The sequence below is a fragment of the Lepidochelys kempii genome, chromosome 8, assembly GCF_965140285.1.
Source record: "Lepidochelys kempii isolate rLepKem1 chromosome 8, rLepKem1.hap1, whole genome shotgun sequence".
NCBI classification, from domain to species: domain Eukaryota; kingdom Metazoa; phylum Chordata; order Testudines; family Cheloniidae; genus Lepidochelys; species Lepidochelys kempii.
This window is the reverse complement of record NC_136387.1, coordinates 72,061,718-72,083,377: the sequence shown is the minus strand read 5'-3', so window position 1 is coordinate 72,083,377 and position 21,660 is coordinate 72,061,718. Positions and strand designations below refer to the sequence as shown.

The 21,660-nt window shown below is 39.4% G+C and overlaps 1 protein-coding gene across 3 annotated transcripts in view; it reads right to left on the bottom strand.

The window, feature by feature from the left end:
• DPYD (dihydropyrimidine dehydrogenase) overlaps positions 1-21,660 on the bottom strand; it is a 542,988-nt gene that overhangs the window by 122,615 nt on the left and 398,713 nt on the right. For all 3 annotated transcript variants that reach the window (XM_073356962.2, XM_073356960.2, XM_073356961.2), the window contains one exon: positions 17,535-17,618. In XM_073356962.2, coding sequence (XP_073213063.1) covers positions 17,535-17,618 — 84 coding nt within the window. The remainder of the gene's footprint in view (positions 1-17,534; positions 17,619-21,660) is intronic.

The window sequence follows — 21,660 nt, the reverse complement described above, 5'->3', positions numbered from 1 at the left end:
CCTAGAATTCTTATCACAGTTGTTGCTCTCCTCTGAACCCTCTCCAATTTGTTCATATCTTTCTTAAAGTATGGTGCCCAAAACTGGATACAATACTCCAACTGGGGCCTCACCAGCACAGAGGAGAGCAGAACAATTACCACAGGTGTCTTACGTGTGACACTCCTGTTAATACAACCTCCTGTATAACATGGCTAGTCTCAATTTTTTAAAAAATTGCCTTTCTTACTCACACAAAGACAATACTATTTAAAGATCATGCCCATATAAACTTGTATTAAAACAACAGAGGCTTGCCTGAGTAAGGAATGAGTAAAAACTGAAGATGAGCATCAGGATTTAGCCCTATAATTCTTATTCTCTTAATTACCCTATAAAAACCAAAAAAAGACCAGATTCTAGCTTTGTTCTCAGTCTTAAAAGAAATAAAGCCCCAACATGTAGGTAAAGCTGTAAGCAGGGTGTCATGACTTGAGCAGGCGTTGTTCAGATCAGTCACTTTTAATTTCCACTCTGTGGAGCCTAATGGAGATAGATTCTCTCCTTTTTCCAATCATACCAACTGTCGTTGGACAGAATCAAGTCACTTTGGATTAGGGCCATGCTTTTTATCATGGCTGAGTTGAGACATCAAAGTTCTGAGTCCCATTCTATCATTAGAAGAAACAACAGCAGCTTCTAAGACATTGCCAGAACTGGACAGCGACCCTACTGTTGTTCAGAAAGAAACCCTGCATGCATATAGCTTATTTAAAGACTTTATAACAATACTCAGCTCCAGTACAAAGCCTCAACTCATAATTCTGGTGGAGCATTAAAAAATACAGTTCTCTAAATTCATAAAAGATTATGACAGAAAACAGGACTTCTGAATAAGCTTCGTTCAAGCACATCCCCATCTTCTATCCTCTTAATTTTATTCAATCTTGTAACTCCATCTAGTTTGCCCTCTCTCCTGAACAGCTAATTTAATTTCTGGGAGGCGCCAGAAATAAAGTCTGTTTTACTACCATGTTTCATCTTATAATTAACAATTTTGATATAGGTCATCTTGAAAAACATTATTTTGATCCCCTCCCTTCTCTAGGTTTTCAAACAGCCTTTTTGTAGGGTTTCATAAATATGTGATAAATACTTTGTTTACCATCTTTCCCCATTACAATTTGAACAATTTAAACCTGAGAAAAATTACTATAGCATTTTTTACTTGCACACAATATTGCAGCTGCACAATAGAACACTGTTAGCAGTTAAAAAACACAACAGACTATGCTTCACATTTTAACATATCTCATCTAATAGCTGCCAATATTAACACAGGTCAGTATCCAAACTCAAGAATACATTTATCAAAGCGATGCATTGGAGCTCCACTTTGAATTCCTTGTTAGCAGGATTTGTTCACAAAACTCCTACACATTGCTTTGAAAATGTACCATTTAAAGACTGGAAATTAACCAACTTGAAGACAAGGTCAAAAATCAGCATGAAAGTTTTGACTGACCAAATACACAAAAGTCTAAAAAACAGATTAGTGCTGAGAGTTGAAACAATGATAAGAGGATTGTTAGTAGCAAAAACAGGGGTAGCTCAAAATGTTTTAAGTTGTCTTTATTTAGTAGCCTTTGCAATTATTCCCTTTTTCAGCTCAGGTAAAGGCTTTATTGTTTTGGGTTTTTTCTTCCCCACCATGAAGAAAAAGACAATTCAATTAATTTTGATGACAGAGCCTTGCTTCTACGCAGAGAGTGGAACCATGCTGCATTTCGTTAGCCCAGATTTGGCTTTTTTAATTTAAAAATGTGAAAACCCCCAAACATACCAATGTCTATAAAACAAACTAATTTTAAAAAGCACTGTATTCCCTTAATCTTAAATAGAGATTTTTTAAATTTCCGCAGCCATCTTCCATGCATTGGGAAAGGCTTCCTTTTGTTTGACTGTGATAGATCAGGTAGGACTGGTACTACAATTTACAGCTATTGATTTCACTCAACATTAAAGGACCAAAATTCAACCATTATTCTCATCAGTTGTCACAACAAAGGTTAATAATAGTTGAATTTTGGACTGTAAGAGTGAAGCAAGGATTGACAGCTGAAATTAGCAAACTGTTTCATTCAGAGACTAAGTCAATACTCAGGTCTAAATATTCCAAGTTCAAAAATTGAAACAGTGCATTAAAATGCTGATAAACTATGAGGTGTGAGTAGAAAGAATTATTCATTGACATTATCAGAACATTTAAGTTGATGGCTAATAAAAAAGACATTTCTCCCCTCATAGAAGAACATATTTCATCTTGGTTGTTTCTATATGACCAAAATAATGCTTCTCATATCACTGTAAAAAAGTGGTATACAGCATGATTAAACAATATTTCAACTCTTTAGTTCATGCAGAGGTTACCTGCTAGAGGGCATAAAGGTTTGATTAGGTTTATGTCGTACATGAGAAATTTTAAAGGAAAGAATACAACACTCCTTTAAATATACGAGCACTGTAGCTACAAATAGCTTTTTCTTGTAGTCAGGTAGGCAATCTCTTAGTCCCTTTACTATAAATAAATAGGTAGAATATAACAGGTACTTCAGAAAATCATAAATCTTTCATGCTCCAGTGGCAAATTAAAGAATGTAAAGTCTATGTATTGACTAGAATTTCCCACCGCTTTTAAAAATAGTCGTAATTTGCATCTTTATTCAGTTTGGATACACTATAAATGGTCTGTTTTCAAATTAATTTCACTAACCATAGCATGAGTTGAGCCAAAATGCAAAGATAAAGCTAGAGCCTATTCTAGAAAATTCAGACATGGGTAGTGAAGAGACTAGTGAGTACACTGTTAATTCATACTTACAGTACCCAGTGTTGGCATACAAATAAAATCTGTAGTAAGTAACTGATATTAAGATGATGTGTACTGAGTGTAACCTTTGTTAGATACCTTCTACCATGTGTCAGGATGAAAGATTTCAAATTGTTGAACTTTTCATAGCCTCCTGCTTGTTGATCACATCCTTTCTAAGAAATCTTGTCTATAGGGTACCATAGGCATTAACAACGCCAATGCTTTACACAAAGCTAGGAGCAAGGCATGTGTAATTAGTATGTTGTGAACATTAAAAACCATTGTAATTATGTAGTCTACTGAAATGTCTCCTGAATTTTCTACATTTCATTAGTATTACGACTTTCAGAGTCTTAGAGAGTGACTACAAGAGTAAGAGCAAATTGTCAGAAGCTTTTAAGAAAGCTGTGCTTTCCCTTCTGCTTTGTGAAGCACTCACTTCCTGTACCCTCTGTGATGGTTCCCAAGACAACAAAATTCTCATTAACCCTCCCCCCCCAAATCCTTCTCATGTCCTTTCCAAGTGGGCTAGCATGACTGATGTTTTGGCCAGATTCACCTTCACTATACCTTCTATGATTCATATGGGCAATTCCTGCTGAAGAGTCTGTAATCATGATAAAAATAAAAAGGAAAATAAAGGGATCTCTATCACCATCATTCTTTCACATATGCATGAACTTGAAGGCAGGGTCACAATTAAGGTTTCTAAGAAAATCCATTCACAGGGAATGTTTTCCATAGACAAACAAAATGTTACTACACACACAACAGGTAAATGCCCTATTACCAAATATAACATGATTTTAAAATTTTGAACATACTGGTAATACTGTTAACATTAGTATGCTAACTATACTCCACTTCTATGTTCTGTTTTGTGTTTTGAGTAATTCAATTAAAAATCCTACAAACCAATAACAATGACCATGTTGTCAAACTCCAATTTAAAATTACAGAATAATGCTTTGATAATGAATTTATTAAGCTTCACATTTCTTCTAGTGTGTGTGAAAATCACAATTCTTAAGGCAAATTAACAACTAACTGCCTTACCTCATTATTAAGTATTGTCTCCTCCTACATGATATGAAATGTATACTTTATGAGCACTCTGTTTCATACAAATGACATTTCAGGGGAGGGAGGGAAATGATACACTTTAAAAACAACATCTCACTACTCCCGAATCCTACAAGAATAATTGTAGCACTATAATAATCCAAGCATTACAGTTTGGTGGTCAAGGTCTGTCTAGTAGTGAAAATACAGTGAGTTTGCTTAATCTCATGGGATTTTCAGTGAAATATATCAGGAATCAGTTGTTATGGGTATTATTTTAAGAGCATCTTAAAAACGGGATTCAAAAGAGGAGGGAAGGGAATCATAATGAGAACAGACATTAAAGGAACATAAGGAGGAGGAGAAACTAGCAAAGAGAAAACAAACAGGTGAAGAGAAAAGACATAGTAATAGCAGAAAATTGAATATATCTGGTAAGAATCCACAATCAGATGAAGACATTGGATTAAGTGGACCTGTCATAAATATAAAGGTTTTGCCTGTCCCAATGTCAAAGAAACCAGGTCCCATCCTTCTGAGGCCTGGCCAGATATTACAGGCGATTTGTACCGCAATACAGCCAAATCGCCGCCCCACTGACAGACCTAACCAAAAAGAAACAGCCAAATGCAGTTTAGTGGACTGAAGAGTGTCAGAAGGTCTTTAACTAGCTTAAAGTGACCCTCATGTCTGACCCTGTGCTAAGGGCCCCAGACTTTGACAAACCATTCCTAGTAACCACAGATGCGACCGAGCGTGGTGTGGGAGCAGTTTTAATGCAGGAAGGACCAAATCAAGCGTTCCATCCTGTCGTATTTCTTAGCAAGAAGCTGTCTGAGAGGGAAAGCCACTGGTCAATCAATGAAAAGGAATGTTACGCCACTGTCTAAGCTCTGGAAAAGTACGCCCATATGTTTGGGGATGGCGTTTTCACCTGCAAACCGACCATGCTGCGTTACAGTGGCTTCATTCCGCCATGGGAAATAACAAAAAACGTATTCGGTGGAGTTTAGCTCTCCAAGATTTTGATTTAGACATACAACACATCTTAGGAGCTTCTAAAAAAGTGGCTGATGCACTCTCCCGTGAAAGTTTCCCAGAATCAACTGGTTAAAATCGTCCTTGTGATGTGGAAAATATTGTTAGTCCTTATACAGTTAGTAGTATATTTAGAGGTACATGTGTCTTATTAACTCTGTTTTCTCCTAGAGCTCCAGGAAAAAAATCAGAGCCAGTGTTTCACCCTATCTGTGATTTGGGGGGCGTGCCATAAATATAAAGGGAAGGGTAACACCTTTTCTGTATACAGTGTTATAAAATCTCTCCTGGCCAGAGGCAAAACCCTTTCACCTGTAAAGGGTTAAGAAGCTAAGATAACCTCGCTGGCACCTGACCCAAAATGACCAATGAGGGGACAAGATACTTGCAAATCTGGAGTGTGTGTGTGTGTGGGGGGGGGGGGGGGGGACAAAGGGTTTGTCTGTCTATGTGATGCTTTGGCTGGGAACAGATCAGGAATGGAGCCTTACAACTCCTGTGAAAGTTAGTAAGTAATCTAGCTAGAAATGCGTTAGATTTCCTTTTGTTTAATGCCTGGTAAAATAAGCTGTGCAGGATGGAATGTATATTCCTGTTTTTGTGTCTTTTTGTAACTTAAGGTTCTGCCTAGAGGAATTCTCTATGTTTTGAATCTGATTACCCTGTAAGGTATTTACCATTCTGATTTTACAGAGGTGATTCTTTTACCTTTTCTTTAATTAAGATTCCTCTTTTAAGAACCTGATTGATTTTTCATTGTTCTTAAGATCCAAGGGTTTGGGTCTGTGTTCACCTGTACAAATTGGTGAGGATTCTTACCAAGCCTTCCCCAGGAAAGGGGGTGTAGGGCTTGGGGGGATATTTTAGGGAAAGACATCTCCAAGTTGCCTCTTTCCCTGGTCTTTGTGTAAGACTCTTGGTGGTGGCAGCATAGGGTTCAAGGACAAGGCAAAGTTTGTACCAAGTTTTTAATCTAAGCTGGTAAGAATAAGCTTAGTGGGTCTTTCATGCAGGTCCCCACATCTGTACCCTAGAGTTCAGAGTGGGGAAGGAACCTTGACAGGACCACTGGTATATTGTAGCTACTGTAGTAATTCCTGTGTTCCTAGCAAAAAAGAGAGATCAGAAAAAGCAACAGAAAAAAAATCAGAGTTAATGGTAATTGAAGCATAGCAGGCAAGAAAGACAAAGATGACACAGATGCACAAAAGCATGGAAAGTAGAAGAGGAAAAGTAGTAAAAATAGAAACTGGGAAAACAGAGTAAGAGAAGTAGATAAGGAAATAATGGAACAGGAGAAAAAGTAAGATACATACAGAATATAAGAAAATGAAGATTAAGAATGAGATTTTCAAAGGTGCACAGATTTTTTGCATGCCCAATTATACTGATACACATAAAATTAATGGGAGTTGGGTGCTCTGAAAATCTCAGCCCACATTGTGCCGCCACAAGGGGGTGGACAGGAATGCAACTTGATCTAAAGTACACAGTTTCAGAGCACATACTTCTAAACACTAAGGTCAAAGCAGAAAAGCAGCCCAGGGCTGGCTGGACTCACCCAGATGTGATCCTGCAATGCTTCATAGGTTTTACAGGGAAGAGGTGACTGACAAGGGTGTGTGGGTGGAGTGTAATTCTATTAGAGAAGTGGCAAAAGGAGCACAGAAGTTGTTGGGAACTGTCAGAGAAGGAGGAATGTTGGTAAGGATCAGATAAGAGAGAGTGGAATGGTTTGTTTAGCAGAACAAACTGAATTTTTGGCTTTAGTGAAAATACTACCATTGCAAAAACCTTGTTATTTTAGAAATTGGATTTTGTACCAGTTGCCCTATTGTTTGGACAGCCTTTGGCATTAGTCTATACGATGTCTAAAACTGTTGTCTTGATGAAGATGAATGTCTTCTGAATGGATGTGCTGGCTTACCAGGAGATTTTTTTGCTTGATTTGACCAAGTAAACTGCGTAGCAATACAACAGCTGCTTTACTGGGGGAGGTAAATCCATGAGTCAGCATTCAGCAGCTGCAATCTAGATGATTATGCCAAAAGCAAATTGCACATCCCTGGTTGCTGCTCCTCTCATGCAGTAGAACTGACATGACCATTCTAGAGTACCAACTTGTTTGCTAGTCATTTTAGGTGCCGATCTAACTTTTGCCTACACTTTGGAGCAGTCACAAAGAAAGGCATGTGGCACAAATACAGCACTATGATCATCACTGATAAAAGCAGTGATGAACGCAAATTCCTATTGCACAGAGTAACAAAATGTAATGGAGAGTCTCAGACAGTACCTGAAATGGGGGAACTTGCAGAATAAAGATTCACTTTTCATTCTAAGACACTTCAGTTGAGAACACTAGTGTTTTAACAAGAAACCACCAGTTCTAATCCTTTATACAGTGCCTAATAGTTAAGAAATTACTTCTCTCTAAGTACTTATACAATTTCCATTGCTGGAGTGCTTGGGTACCTCCCAAGACCATACAGTTGAAAACAACAATAATTTCTCTCTCTCTTGTCCTTTCTTCTGTTAGAGAAACGACTTTGACGAGTTTACTTTATAGGTCTGTTTGCGTGAGAGAGGTGTTTTGAACATGATGTGGTTAATATGACCACAAAACACTGCTGCATTGACTATACAAATTCTCTGCTGATGTAAACTGACACTTCTCCACTGACTTGGGTGGAGGTACACTGATTTTCCCCAAGAGAATATTTGGTCTAGTGTCTGTGTCTTCCTTTAATTCACTGATTAAAGAAAATCAAATGTGGTAAGTGAGAAAGAGAGCACACAAAACCCTGCCTGCCTCCTCCCCTACACTAAGCAAGGAGCAAATGGGTAATACAAGCGAAAAATGAGACACAAAACTTCTGAAACAATAAGAGAAAATATTCCCACTACTGCTGTGGTACACTCCCATTGTTCTTTGCATAATTTGTTTCAGTAATTGATAAAAAAGTGAAGAGATAGAACTAATGCTGCAAGGAGGACTGAATGAACTAAACCAACATATCATTATTGGGTGAAAGAATGCTACACAAGCAGACATATAGTCACATTTTGTTTGGGGGATCATCTATTTAAAATAGTCACATCTCCTTGCTGGCATAGCAGCAGTAAATTATTTTGCGATGTGCACCTCAATATTGTGCACCTCAATTAAGAAGCAGACTCATCATTTCTATTTCCAAGGGAGGATGGTGTAAATCTAAGGGTGTCACATAGCTAGTTTTCATCTCTGTAGAGTAACCAGTGGCTTTCTTTTTGAAGATTTCTGCACTTTTGCATAAAGCAATGCAGGCTTTAAGCTGCTCAACTGCCCTCCTAATTGTAGGCAATATACCATAAACACAGCCAAATGGAGTTTAAGTAAAATGAAAATAAATATAAGAAAAGTTTTACAAAAGCAAGCTTCTTTTAGATATGAATTGGATAGTTAAATTACTATTTAAATGGTTCTGAGCTGGAGTTTGGTGCTCACAGTACATTTATGCAAATGGAAATTAATTCCCTTCCCCCCAAAATAAAACCCTATAGCTGAATTTGAAAGATATGCATGCCGTATACGGGCAGATAGTAAGGATTAGTTGCTAGGAAATATTCATAAACAAGAGTGTCGTAAACTTTAAAATGTATGGTAATAGCACACTGTTTTTGCTCCTGCATATAATAAACGAACTGTCTCTTTGAAAATAAAATTTAGAAACATACTGTCTACTCACAGAGGTTGACCAAATGTATCTGTTTTTGCTGAACTCTTGAAAAAGTGCACTTAGATCTCCTCACCATAATGTAACCTCTTCCCGAGTTACAAGGAAAATATTTGTGCTTTTTTTTGTCTCCCAGTCCTTACATATTTCTAGTATGAACATTGCAAAAACTCTTGGCTAGAAATTGAGTAAAGCAAACTCTTCTGCTCTTTCCCCACTCCTCATTAGGCTAGTGAGAAACATAAAAACTTTTGAAGACCTTGCACTGCATAATTAACAACGAAGTTTCTGTTGACATTCTTAACAGTATCAATAGGTCCTTACCAAATCCACAGCCATGAAAAATGCGTCACGGACTGTGAAATCTGGTCTTTTCTGTGCTTTTACCCTGTGCTATACAGATTTCACGGGGGAGACCAGTGTTTCTCAAATTAGGGGTCCTGACACAAAAGGGAGCTGCAGGGGGTTGCACGGTTATTTTAGGGGGGGGGGTCGCGGTATTGCCACCCTTACTTCTGCACTGCCTTCAGAGCTGTGACTGGAGAGTGGCAGCTGTTGGCCGGATGCCCAGCTCTGAAAGAGGTGCCTTGCCAGAAGCAGAGTAGAAGTAAGAGTGGCAATACCATACCATGCCACCCTTACTTCTGTGCTGCTGCCTTCAGAGCCGGGTGACTGCAGAGTGGCGGCAGTTGACTGAGGGCCCAGCTCTTCAGGCAGCAGCGCAGAATTAAGGGTGGCAGTACCATATCATGCCATCCTTACTTCTGCACTGCTGCTGCTGGTGGCTCTGCCTTCAGAGCTGGGCTCCTGGCCAGCAGCCGCCGCTCTCCAGCTGCCCAGTTCTGAAGGCAGCGCCGCTGCCAGCAGCAGCGCAAAAGTAAGGGTAGCAGTACTGCAAATCTTCCCCTACAATAACTTTGTGATCACCCCACAATTCCATTTTGGGTCAGGACCCCTACACTTACAAAACCGTGAAATTTCAAATCTGAATAGTTGAAATAATGAAATTTATGATTTTTAAAATCCTATGACCTGAAATTGACTAGAATGGACTGTGAATTTGGTAGGGCCCTAAGTATAAACAGACTCTGATATATTTGTAAATTGTTATAAAAGAAATACGAACTAAAACTTTATTACCATTAGCCAGTGTTAATAAAATGAAATTGAAATTTCATACATGCTTTAAGTAACATATTGCCAGCAATACAGATGCCTCTTAAAATTACCCTCTGACAAACTACACTATTTAGGTGTCAGAATGTCTTTATTAATGGCTTGGGATTAATATCACATAAAAAGCTGAGTGTCATAATGCAGTATAAACAAATGTCCATTTTAGGCCAAACTCCCCTCCTTGTTCTCTGAATAAATCTGGAAATAATTCTTAAAATTTACTGAGGTGTAAAACAATAGAGGTGGCAGAGGGTGGGCAATAAATAGGTCAGAGAAAAACGGAACCGCTTCCCAGATTTCTAAACATGTCCCAATTCCCACAAACTGTACAGACTGAAACGAAAAATGTAAGACAGTATGATTATCATTTAAGAAGAAAAACACACCAATCTTTTTCACACTAAACACAGCTAAAATACATATATACTTTCCTAGCATTATCTTTCCATGTAAGCAAGCAACTGCTGTAGTTATCCTAAGGATATTATGCAGTCATGAATGAGACGGGAGGAAGCCCATAGGACAGTCTCTCCGTTAAGATGTGGCCCATACTATGAAGAAAGTCTGAGAACTCCTGATGGATGGAACAAACAGGATAGCTCTACTGTCTCAAGCCCCACCTTGTTGTTTTCCTGGAGAGTATCCCAGCTCCTTTTTAAGATTCACAGTCTCACTTGGCTCAACTGCATCCGCTTACTTCCCACCTGGGGGTGCCTCTGAAAACACCTATTGGGATTTAACTCAGAATACTACATGGCACTGTCTGACTTAACATGATGTACCCCATGGAGTACCACATGGGAAGGTTACATTTTGGATAAGGGACCCCTTTGGTGGATCACTGAAAGACCTGTGGTACCCCCTTTATTCAGTCCTTACTTCAGCAAACCTCATTGGAAGTTAATAAAAATTTGCCTGAGCTAGGTCCAAAATGTTGAGGAAGAATTTCACAATTTTGCTTTGTGTGTGTGTGTGTGTGTGTGTGTATATATATATATATGGCTAAAGAACTTAAATTGTGTTCTGGTCTCTCACAGCTGCTGCTCCGAGGCAGTTAAATAAAGAAAAATATATATTTAAATGAGAGTAGTAAGAATAAACATTAAAAAAATCCATATTGTATGGAGAACAGAGAAATGCTATTAATATACAAACATATATGCCTATGTAATGTAATCTTATTGGTTTACAGAGCCAAACTCCTCTGAGGAGTGTCACAAATCCACATGATATCCAGGTGTGCTCAAATTTTGCATTTGGTTCTCTGATTTTACACTAGTTGAAAGATATGTAAAAACTCATGTAGGCAGACAGCTCCCTACTGACTACACTTCTAAGCAGCTTCACATGCATACATTACTCCAGCCAGCTAAGGTTGGATGTAACTTATGCTCAAAAAATGAGCTTGAAATCTGTCTATTTCTGTTTCCATGAGAAGCCCTTCAGGGTTCTCTCTGACCAAATGACACCCCCTTAAGAGACTATGGAATGACACATTGAGACAATCCACAAATGCATAACTTGTTCCCAGAATGAGATATGCAGTGCAGATTTGAGGACAGAATTTGGCTAATCAACAAGTCAGATATGGTTATTGCAGATGTTTGTTGTTGCTTTTGAGCAAATGCACCTTGTAAAAAAACCTATAACAGCTGTGACAGACTTGGAACCTTTTATAAATTTTCATCTCTTTTTTTTTAAATCATAATTTTGAGAACTGACCACTGTACATACACACTTTACTAGTCATTAAAAGTAATATAGGCAATGAAGGATATTGATACCATGTTCCAGGAAATAATCTTTTCTAGATACTATATCTGGTGGAACTGTAAACCTGAGAATCAACTGAAGTGTGTCAATAGTCCCATTGAAATTGTTATGACCCCTATTGTATACAAGGTCGAGGGTTTAAAAATAAAACTTTATAGTTAACTTGCCTCATTGTACTTAGGTTCTGGATTGTTTTAGGTTCAGCTGAAGAGGCAGGGGTAAATTAGAGGGCATCTATTGGATTTGCACCCCCGATAGATAGATAGATAGATTAGATAGATTAGATAGATAAAAACTACATTAAAGTGGCAAAATCAAGCATTCAAAAGTTAGGAAATGCCAGACTTAAAGGTGGCAGTGCTAAGCTTTGTTCAGACCCCTTGTGCATATGCACTGTGATAGTCTTTAACGACATGATCCTATACTGTTTTTCTCACAGGATTCCTGCCTGCATTCAAGTCAGGCAGCTTCCTCCTCCATACTGCCTGAGAGTCACCACCCTGCACTTTAAGCAGGGAGGGGTTTGTCTGTCTGGCCGCGAGAAGAGGGCAATGCTTTCTGGCTTAGGGAGAGGAGGGGAGATGTAAAATTGCTGGAAAAGCAGTCAGTATGGTGGATGACTCACCACCTAGGAATGAGGGGTTTAAAAAGGTCAGCCAGGGACTGGACCCTCCCTGCATCACTTGGAACAGGCTGGGCAGCACCCCTACTCTCTCCCTATTTAGGTCACCAATATGCTGGGTGTTTACCTATATCTGAAATAAGAAATAAGAAACGATAAAATGGATAAGACTGAGTCCGTCTGGGCAAAAATTACATTGGGGAAGAAAACTATTAGAGCCTCCCCTGGGATAGTGCTTGGGGTGAGCTATAGACAGCCGGGATCTAATTTGGATATGGATAGAGCCCTTTTTAATGTTTTTAATAAAGTAAATACTAATGGAAACTGTGTGATCATGGGAGACTTTAACTTCCCAGATATAGACTGGAGGACGAGTGCTACTAATAATATTAAGGCTCAGATTTTCCTAGATGAGATAGCTGATGGATTCCTTCAGCAACTAGTTGCTGAACCAACTAGAGGGGATGCCATTTTAGATTTGGTTTTGGTGAGTAGTGAGGACCTCATAGAAGAAATGGTTGTAGGGGATAGTCTTGGCTCAAGTGATCATGAGCTAATTCAGTTTAAACTGAACAGAAGGATTAATAAAAATAAATCTGCAACTAGGGTTTTTGATTTCAAAAGGGCTGACTTTCAAAAATTAAGGAAATTAGTTAGGGAAGTGGATTGGACTGAAGAATTTATAGATCTAAAGGTAGAGGAGGCCTGGGATTATTTTAAATCAAAGCTGCAGAAGCTATCGGAAGCCTGCATCCCAAGAAAGGGGAAAAAATTCATAGGCAGGAGTTGTAGACCAAGCTGGATGAGCAAGCATCTCAGAGAGGTGATTAAGAAAAAGCAGAAAGCATACAGGGAGTGGAAGAAGGGAGGGATCAGCAAGGAAAGCTACTTTATTGAGGTCAGAACATGTAGGGATAAAGTGAGACAGGCTAAAAGTCAAGTAGAGTTGGACCTTGCAAAGGGAATTAAAACCAATAGTAAAAGGTTCTATAGTCATATAAATAAGAAGAAAACAAAGAAAGAAGAAGTGGGACCACTAAACACTGAGGATGGAGTGGAGGTCAAGGATAATCTAGGCATAGCCCAATATCTAAACAAATACGTTGCCTCAGTCTTTAATAAGACTAAAGAGGATCTTAGAGATAATGGTAGCATGACAAATGGGAATGAGGATATGGAGGTAGATCTTACCATATCTGAGGTAGAAGCAAAACTCAAACAGCTTAATGGGACTAAATCGGGGGGCCCAGATAATCTTCATCCAAGAATATTAAAGGAATTGGCACATGAAATTGCAAGCCCATTAGCAAGAATTTTTAATGAATCTGTAAACTCAGGGGTTGTACCGTATGATTGGAGAATTGCTAACATAGTTCCTATTTTTAAGAAAGGGAAAAAAAGTGATCTGGGTAATTATAGGCCTGTTTGACATCCGTAGTATGCAAGGTCTTGGAAAAAATTTTGAAGGAAAAGGTAGTTAAGGACATTGAAGTCAATGGTAAATGGGACAAAATACAACATGGTTTTACAAAAGGTAGATTGTGCCAAACCAACCTGATCTCCTTCTTTGAGAAATTAACAGATTTTTTAGACAAAGGAAACGCAGTGGATCTAATTTACCTAGATTTCAGTAAGGCATTTGATACTGTGCCACATGGGGAATTATTAGTTAAATTGGATAAGATGGGGATCAATAAGAAAATTGAAAGGTGGATAAGGAATTGGTTAAAGGGGAGACTACAAGGGGTCCTACTGAAAGGTGAACTGTCAGGCTGGAGGGACGTTACCAGGGGAGTTCCTCAGGGATCAGTTTTGGGACCGATCTTATTTAATCTTTTTATTACTGACCTTGGCACAAAAAGTGGGAGTGTGTTAATAAAGTTTGCGGATGATACAAAGCTGGGAGGTATTGCCAATTTAGAGAAGGCCTGGGATATCCGACAGGAGGACCTGGATGACCTTGTAAACTGGACTAATAGTAATAGGATGAAATTTAATAGTGAGAAGTGTAAGGTCATGCATTTAGGGATTAATAACAAGAATTTTAGTTATAAGCTAGGGAAGCATCAATTAGAAGTAACGGAGAAGGAAAAGGAGCTTGGAGTATTGGTTGATCATAGGATGACTATGAGCTGCCAATGTGATATGGCCGTGAAAAAAGCTAATGCGGTCTTGGGATGCATCAGGAGAGGTATTTCCAGTAGGGATAAGGAGGTTTTAGTACCGTTATACAAAGCACTGGTGAGACCTCACCTGGAATACTGTGTGCAGTTCTGGTCTCCCATGTTTAAGAAGGATGAATTCAACCTGGAACAGGTACAGAGAAGGGCTACTAGGATGATCCGAGGAATGGAAAACTTGTCTTATGAAAGGAGACTCAAGGAGCTTGGCTTGTTTAGCCTAACTAAAAGAAGGTTGAGGGGAGATATGATTGCTCTCTATAAATATATCAGAGGGATAAATACCAGAGAGGGAGAGGAATTATTTAAGCTCAGTACCAATGTGGACACAAGAACAAATGGATATAAACTGGCCACCAGGAAATTTAGACTAGAAATTAGACAAAGGTTTCTAACCATCAGAGGAGTGAAGTTTTGGAATAGCCTTCCAAGGGAAGCAGTGGGGGCAAAAAATCTATCTGGCTTTAAGATTAAACTCAATAAGTTTATGGAGGAGATGGTATGATGGGATAACATGGTTTTGGTAATTAAATATTCATGGTAAATAGGCCCAATGGCCTTTGATGGGATATTAGATGGGGTGGGATCCGAGTTACCCAGGAAGGAATTTTCTGCAGTATCTGGCTGATGAAGCTTGCCCATATGCTCAGGGTTTAGCTGATCGCCATATTTGGGGTCGGGAAGGAATTTTCTTCCAGTGCAGATTGGAAGAGGCCCTGGAGGTTTTTCGCCTTCCTCTGTAGCATGGGGCACGGGTCACTTGCTGGAGGATTCTCTGCTCCTTGAAGTCTTTAAACTACGATATGAGGACTTCAATATCACAGATATAGGTGTGAGGTTTTTTGCAGGAGTGATGGGTGAAATTCTGTGGCCTGCATTGTGCAGGAGGTCAGACTAGATGATCATAATGGTCCCTTCTGACCTAAATATCTATGAATATCTGCTGTGGGGCGAAAAACCCGCAACTTCACCTGGCCATTATGGTGATAATGGAAAAATTCCTTCCCATATTGGCCAGGCGCAGCTGGGGTTTTTTTGCCTTCCTTGCAGCAGGTTCAGGTGGGCTCTGTTCATGCAGAGCATGACGGGCGGTAGGCCATATGGCGCAACTCTTTATTTAAGTGAATAGCGGATGTTTAGTGCAGGTACTCCATAAATTAAGACACAAAAGATAAATGGATAAATGGCTTGGAAAAGGAATTTAAGGAGAGGTGCTTGGTAATTGAAGGTGTTGGAGGCAGCTGGGGACTACTCTGATTGGTAGGCAGGGAGCCAACCCCCTCATCATTATAGTCCACCGTAACCCCTCCTATGGTGGTGGTGGTGGTGGGGGGGGGGTCGGTAAGGTCCCAGCAAGGGAATTGCTGGAGGGACTTGGATGAAAAGGGTGGGGGGATCTGGTGGAAGTCCGCTCCCCCCCTCCCCCCCGAATTGCCTGAAATTGGAGGTTCCCGGCAGTGGATCTTCTGGAGGGACATCAACAGAAAGGGGTGGGGGTGGGGGGGGCACTGGAAAAAGCACTCACCCCCCTCCCTCTGGTTAAGTGTGGAGTTTTCACCTGCACATTTTATCCACCGGGTTAGTCCCAGACATCTAATAATAAAGTTGTGGCCTGATTAAACCTATATCTAATGTCTCCTGTCATTCTTTTGGCATAGCCAGACAACCAGAAGGGGAAGAACTGAGAGCACAGGAGAGACTGTTTCTCTACTCTTAGTTCTGGTGACCAGTGCTACAGCGGCCTGCAGCAATGATTGCAGGTAAAGTCTGGCTCAGCATGTGTCATCCTTGGCTGGAGCACACTCTGTTCAGAGGGAATCTTTGGAAAATTTATCTGAGAAACTCTAAAAAGTCCCTACTGCGCATGTGCAAACTGAGATTTTTCAAAGGTTTATAACTTGGCCAAATTTGAGGAGTATTCCCAGAAAACAGCATAGGCACATTTCTAACACAAAACAATCCTCCTTCCCCCACCTCCACCACATTTCAGGCCCTTGCTCCAATGCATGGAGGTAGTAGAGCTTTTCAATGAAAAGGAAATAAGAATTTTTTTAAACAAGGGCAAAACAACATTTTCCCTTAATCTCATTTTCAGCAATGACTGAATCATTTTTGCTGAACATTTCTAAAATAATTCAGCTTGACACAAACACCGGACAAGGAAAATTTCAGCCCAAATGGTTAAATTTTCAGAAAGTTATAAGTAGCCTTGGCAGATTTTTTTTAAATAATTTTGATGGATAATATCAATGTTTATGTTTTTAATAATTTTTATCCATTTAAATTTTAAGTTGCAAGAAATTATGCAGCAATCAGACAATAGTTATTTAATGACAGATGTTGAGATTCAAAAAGTTAAAGCTTTATAACTGTTAAGACACAAATTGTCAGCATCACATGTCAAAATATACCAAGTAAATATCCTAAAATCAAACTCTAATAAGTTCTCAAGCAGCATTTTTCTTATTTTGCCTGTCCTACATGTCGATTATTGATGGAAACATTTTTTATGTGTTTGGTGAAATTGACATTTACTAACATTTACTGATAAAAATGTAATCCTTCCAAGCCTAATTATTAAGTACTGAAAGCAGGGTTTTATAATGAAAAGTGTTGGACAACCCTTCTAGTACTACCAACCCCACCAATAATAAATATAGTTCAAATTCTTTTGCAATTTCCAAAACACAATTAAGGAATGAGGATCATATGCTAAAGAGTGTATAATACTATTTGTGTTGTGTTCCCTGTACCATAAAACCACTTTGAATTTAAACAGTTTGCACTGTGTAGTTCCAGAAGATATGGATCAACATTAATTAATAAGTAAAGACATTGCACTGAAAAATCAGCAAATTCTCGGACTTCTACAAACTATTTGATTTAATATTGTTTTCTTTCAAATACAAACATATCTTCATCCTCAATAAAACTAAACACTCTGTGTAATCTCAGCTTCTGTCACTTTCCACTTTTTAAGCACTCTAAATATTTAAACAAGGTAGACCTGAAAATCTCAAGCCAGTAATCTTCTCCGTATGCCTTTGCCCCTGAGGTATAACTATTAATGCACTAGCATCACATTGACATAAAAGAGATAGCTATTAAAGTCCTACCTGCCCACAGGCCAGGCCCATGCCTCTCTCCCCCATGCCATGAGGACATGATAAATTTAACTCCAGGGCATCTGCACCGGAAGCCTGTAAGACATGCACATACACATACACAAAATTAATCATAAAGTTTATACTCTTACATTCAGGTACTTTTGGAACTTGACACAGATCACTCGTTAAATGTAAGATTCCTTTTCTGTCAACCTTTTTTCTTTTGGTGTTTAATAATAAATAAATATAAGCTAGAGTTGTTTGGAAGTATCTATCAGTCACTTAAGGGGAGAGACCATTATGAAAGGGTTTTGTAGTTTTCTGAGGAAAAATCAGAAATTCAAAGTAAAGATTAAATTTATAAAGAAAAAAAAGTAAATATTTTACTTAAATATAAATATTTAAGGACACTTCAAAACCCAATTTTTTCAGATTGTTTACTCACGTTGAAACGTGATTTTTATTTTTCAAATTTTCAGATTGCTGGGCTCAGAAAAAATGGGTAAGATATTGGAATATTTCTTTATGAGAGTGGGACAAAAATCAGGAATAGCTCTGGTATCATGAAAACCACAACAGCTGTAAGAAATAAGACTTAATAAACCAGATTTTTATATTTGAATCAGACAGAAGATGCATATATACAAAGATGATAGCTAATAGTTTATAGGGTGGCCTTTTACATCAAGTTCAAATAAATTTTTACTTATACAAGTGTATCAGCATAGAAAGCTTACACCTCAAAGGGTTTGGCTTGGCTCAGATAACAAACACTCTAACATTTGGATGCTTTTCTGAATTCTACTGAAGCCTCTTGGTTCTGCAAAATTAGTTGGGAAACTGTGCGATAACAGGTTTCCTTGTAGCATTTCAATACTTCTGCTGCTGTTCCCAGCTGGAACCTGGACAGGCAGTGGAATGAGAGGATGCATAAAAATGGAAGTAAAGTTAATCAAACTTCATATGTTAAAAAACACTGTGTTTAAGTTTGAGATATGCTGAAATTCAGGACAGTGCTCTTATTTTATCGTAACCAGTTTGCCCATCTGTATAACTGACTAAAACTGAAGAGGGACTAAAGGATCCATTATGATTAAATAAGCCATGCCCAGAAGAACTTTATTCAAAACTCAGCAAGAGTTTAGGGAAGTCACAATTCTGTAAAATGAAATCCATTATCTTCAGCTGAAGAAACTATTTATGCAGTTCTCACTCTCAGGAACTCAGAACCTCTGCTCAGGTGCTGATAACAGCAGGAAGACCATCAACAAAACTTCATTTTCTCTTGTTCAATTCCACTACTGTACAGCCTCTTTGCAGAAGAGTTTTGAACTTTTGTCCACAGGCAGAACATCGTTGCTAAATTGGTTCTTCGTATTTGCCACCATGTGCCTGTTTCAGATTAACAGGAAGATTAATAGCTTTTAACTCTGATTTTATGTCACAGGGATACCTTAACCCTGGAGCAGCATCTGGCAAATCACAACAAAAACATACTATTAAATTACTGTGCTTCACCTCCTACTGTGTGGTTGTTAGGGCATCCCCCACTACAACTATACTGAGCCCTATTGTGCACTACTTACACATTGCAATGGCCTTTGTTGCCAACTGTGTCCACATATCTATTCAGGGGACACCATCATAGGGCCTAATCACATCAGCCACACTATCAGAGGCTCGTTCACCTGCACATCTGCCAATGTGATATATGCCATCATGTGCCAGCAATGCCCCTCTGCCATGTACATTGGCCAAACTGGACAGACTCTACGTAAAAGAATAAATTGACACAAATCAGACGTCAAGAATTATAACATTCAAAAACCAGTCGGAGAACACTTCAATCTCTTTGGTCACTCAACTACAGACCTAAAAGCAGCAATTCTTCAACAAAAAAACTTCAAAACCAGACTCCAACGAGAGACTGCTGAATTGGAATTAATTTGCAAACTGGACACCATTAAATTAGGCTTGAATACAGACTGGGAGTGGATGTGTCATTACACAAAGTAAAACTATTTCCCCATGTTTATTCCCCTCCCCCCCCACGGTTCCTCACACTTTCTTGTCAACTGCTGGAAATGGCCCACCTTGATTATCACTACAAAAGTCGCCCCCCCCCACTCTCTTGCTGGTAATAGCCCACCTTACCTGATCACTCTTGTTACAGTGTGTATGGTAACACCCATTGTTTCATGTTCTCTGTGTATATAAATCTCCCCACTGTATTTTCCACGGCATGCATCCGATGAAGTGAGCTGTAGCTCACGAAAGCTTATGCTCAAATAAATTTGTTAGTCTCTAAGGTGCCACAGGTACTCCTTTTCTTTTTGAAGAATAGGTAGGGACTCTCAGAGGGGCAGGAGATGGAGGATAGTCCCTTGGTCTTTTGGATTCGTTGAAAGAGATCCTACAATTAGTGTAGAAAAACCTTAAACAAGGCTCTTGGCCTGAGCTATTTGAAATTATATGTGCAACAAACAAATTGTGAATTACATCACTATGATCCTAGGCAACCCTGTGTTCACAAACTACACACAACTGCAATAAGTTTTGCACAAAATATGTGCTGTGAGGTATCACTTGAAAATTAACACTACACTGGTCAATAATATCACTGTAAAGTGTGTATAGCAATGTTGCATATGAAATTATGTATACTCATAATATTTTGCTTTAAACTCTATGACTAAAAGGTGTTTAAACCAGGCACATCATGGGGAGTTGATAAACAGGGTTTCTGCAGACAAAGGAAAGAGGCCAATAAGGTATGGCCCAAATTCAATGGGCCATTCATTTGTATTGGAGGAAGAGAGAGTTTGCATCGTAGCATCTACCAATAAGGGAGGAACCAGCATGGATCTGTAGCTTCCAGACATGATGGCTCCTTTACTCAGCATGAGCTAATGAACTTTATCTGTGGCTACCCTTCAGAAGAATACATTTCAAAGGTTCACTGAGCTATAAACAGAGGGGATTCAGAGTAGCAGCCCTGTTAGTCTGTATTCGCAAAAAGAAAAGGAGTACTTGTGGCACCTTAGAGAATAACCAATTTATTTGAGCATAAGCTTTCATGAGCTACATCTCACTTTAGAGGATGCAAACAGAGGGGAGTGAACCCCTAAGTTATCAATCGTAGAATCATAGAATCATAGAAAATCAGGGTTGGAAGGGACCCCTGAAGGTCATCTAGTCCAACCCCCTGCTCGAAGCAGGACCAATTCCCAGTTAAATCATCCCAGCCAGGGCTTTGTCAAGCCTGACCTTAAAAACCTCTAAGGACGGAGATTCTACCACCTCCCTAGGTAACGCATTCCAGTGTTTCACCACCCTCTTAGTGAAAAAGTTTTTCCTAATATCCAATCTAAACCTCCCCCACTGCAACTTGAGACCATTACTCCTCGTTCTGTCATCTGCTACCATTGAGAACAGTCTAGAGCCATCCTCTTTGGAACCCCCTTTCAGGTAGTTGAAAGCAGCTATCAAATCCCCCCTCATTCTTCTCTTCTGCAGGCTAAACAATCCCAGCTCCCTCAGCCTCTCCTCATAACTCATGTGTTCTAGACCCCTAATCATTTTTGTTGCCCTTCGCTGGACTCTCTCCAATTTATCCACATCCTTCTTGTAGTGTGGGGCCCAAAACCGGACACTGTACTCCAGATGAGGCCTCACCAATGTCGAATAGAGGGGAACGATCACGTCCCTCGATCTGCTCGCTATGCCCCTACTTATACATCCCAAAATGCCATTGGCCTTCTTGGCAACAAGGGCACACTGCTGACTCATATCCAGCTTCTCATCCACTGTCACCCCTAGGTCCTTTTCCGCAGAACTGCTGCCTAGCCATTCGGTCCCTAGTCTGTAGCGGTGCATTGGATTCTTCCATCCTAAGTGCAGGACCCTGCACTTATCCTTATTGAACCTCATCAGATTTCTTTTGGCCCAATCCTCCAATTTGTCTAGGTCCTTCTGTATCTTATCCCTCCCCTCCAGCGTATCTACCACTCCTCCCAGTTTAGTATCACCCGCAAATTTGCTGAGAGTGCAATCCACACCATCCTCCAGATCATTTATGAAGATATTGAACAAAACCGGCCCCAGGACCGACCCTTGGGGCACTCCACTTGATACC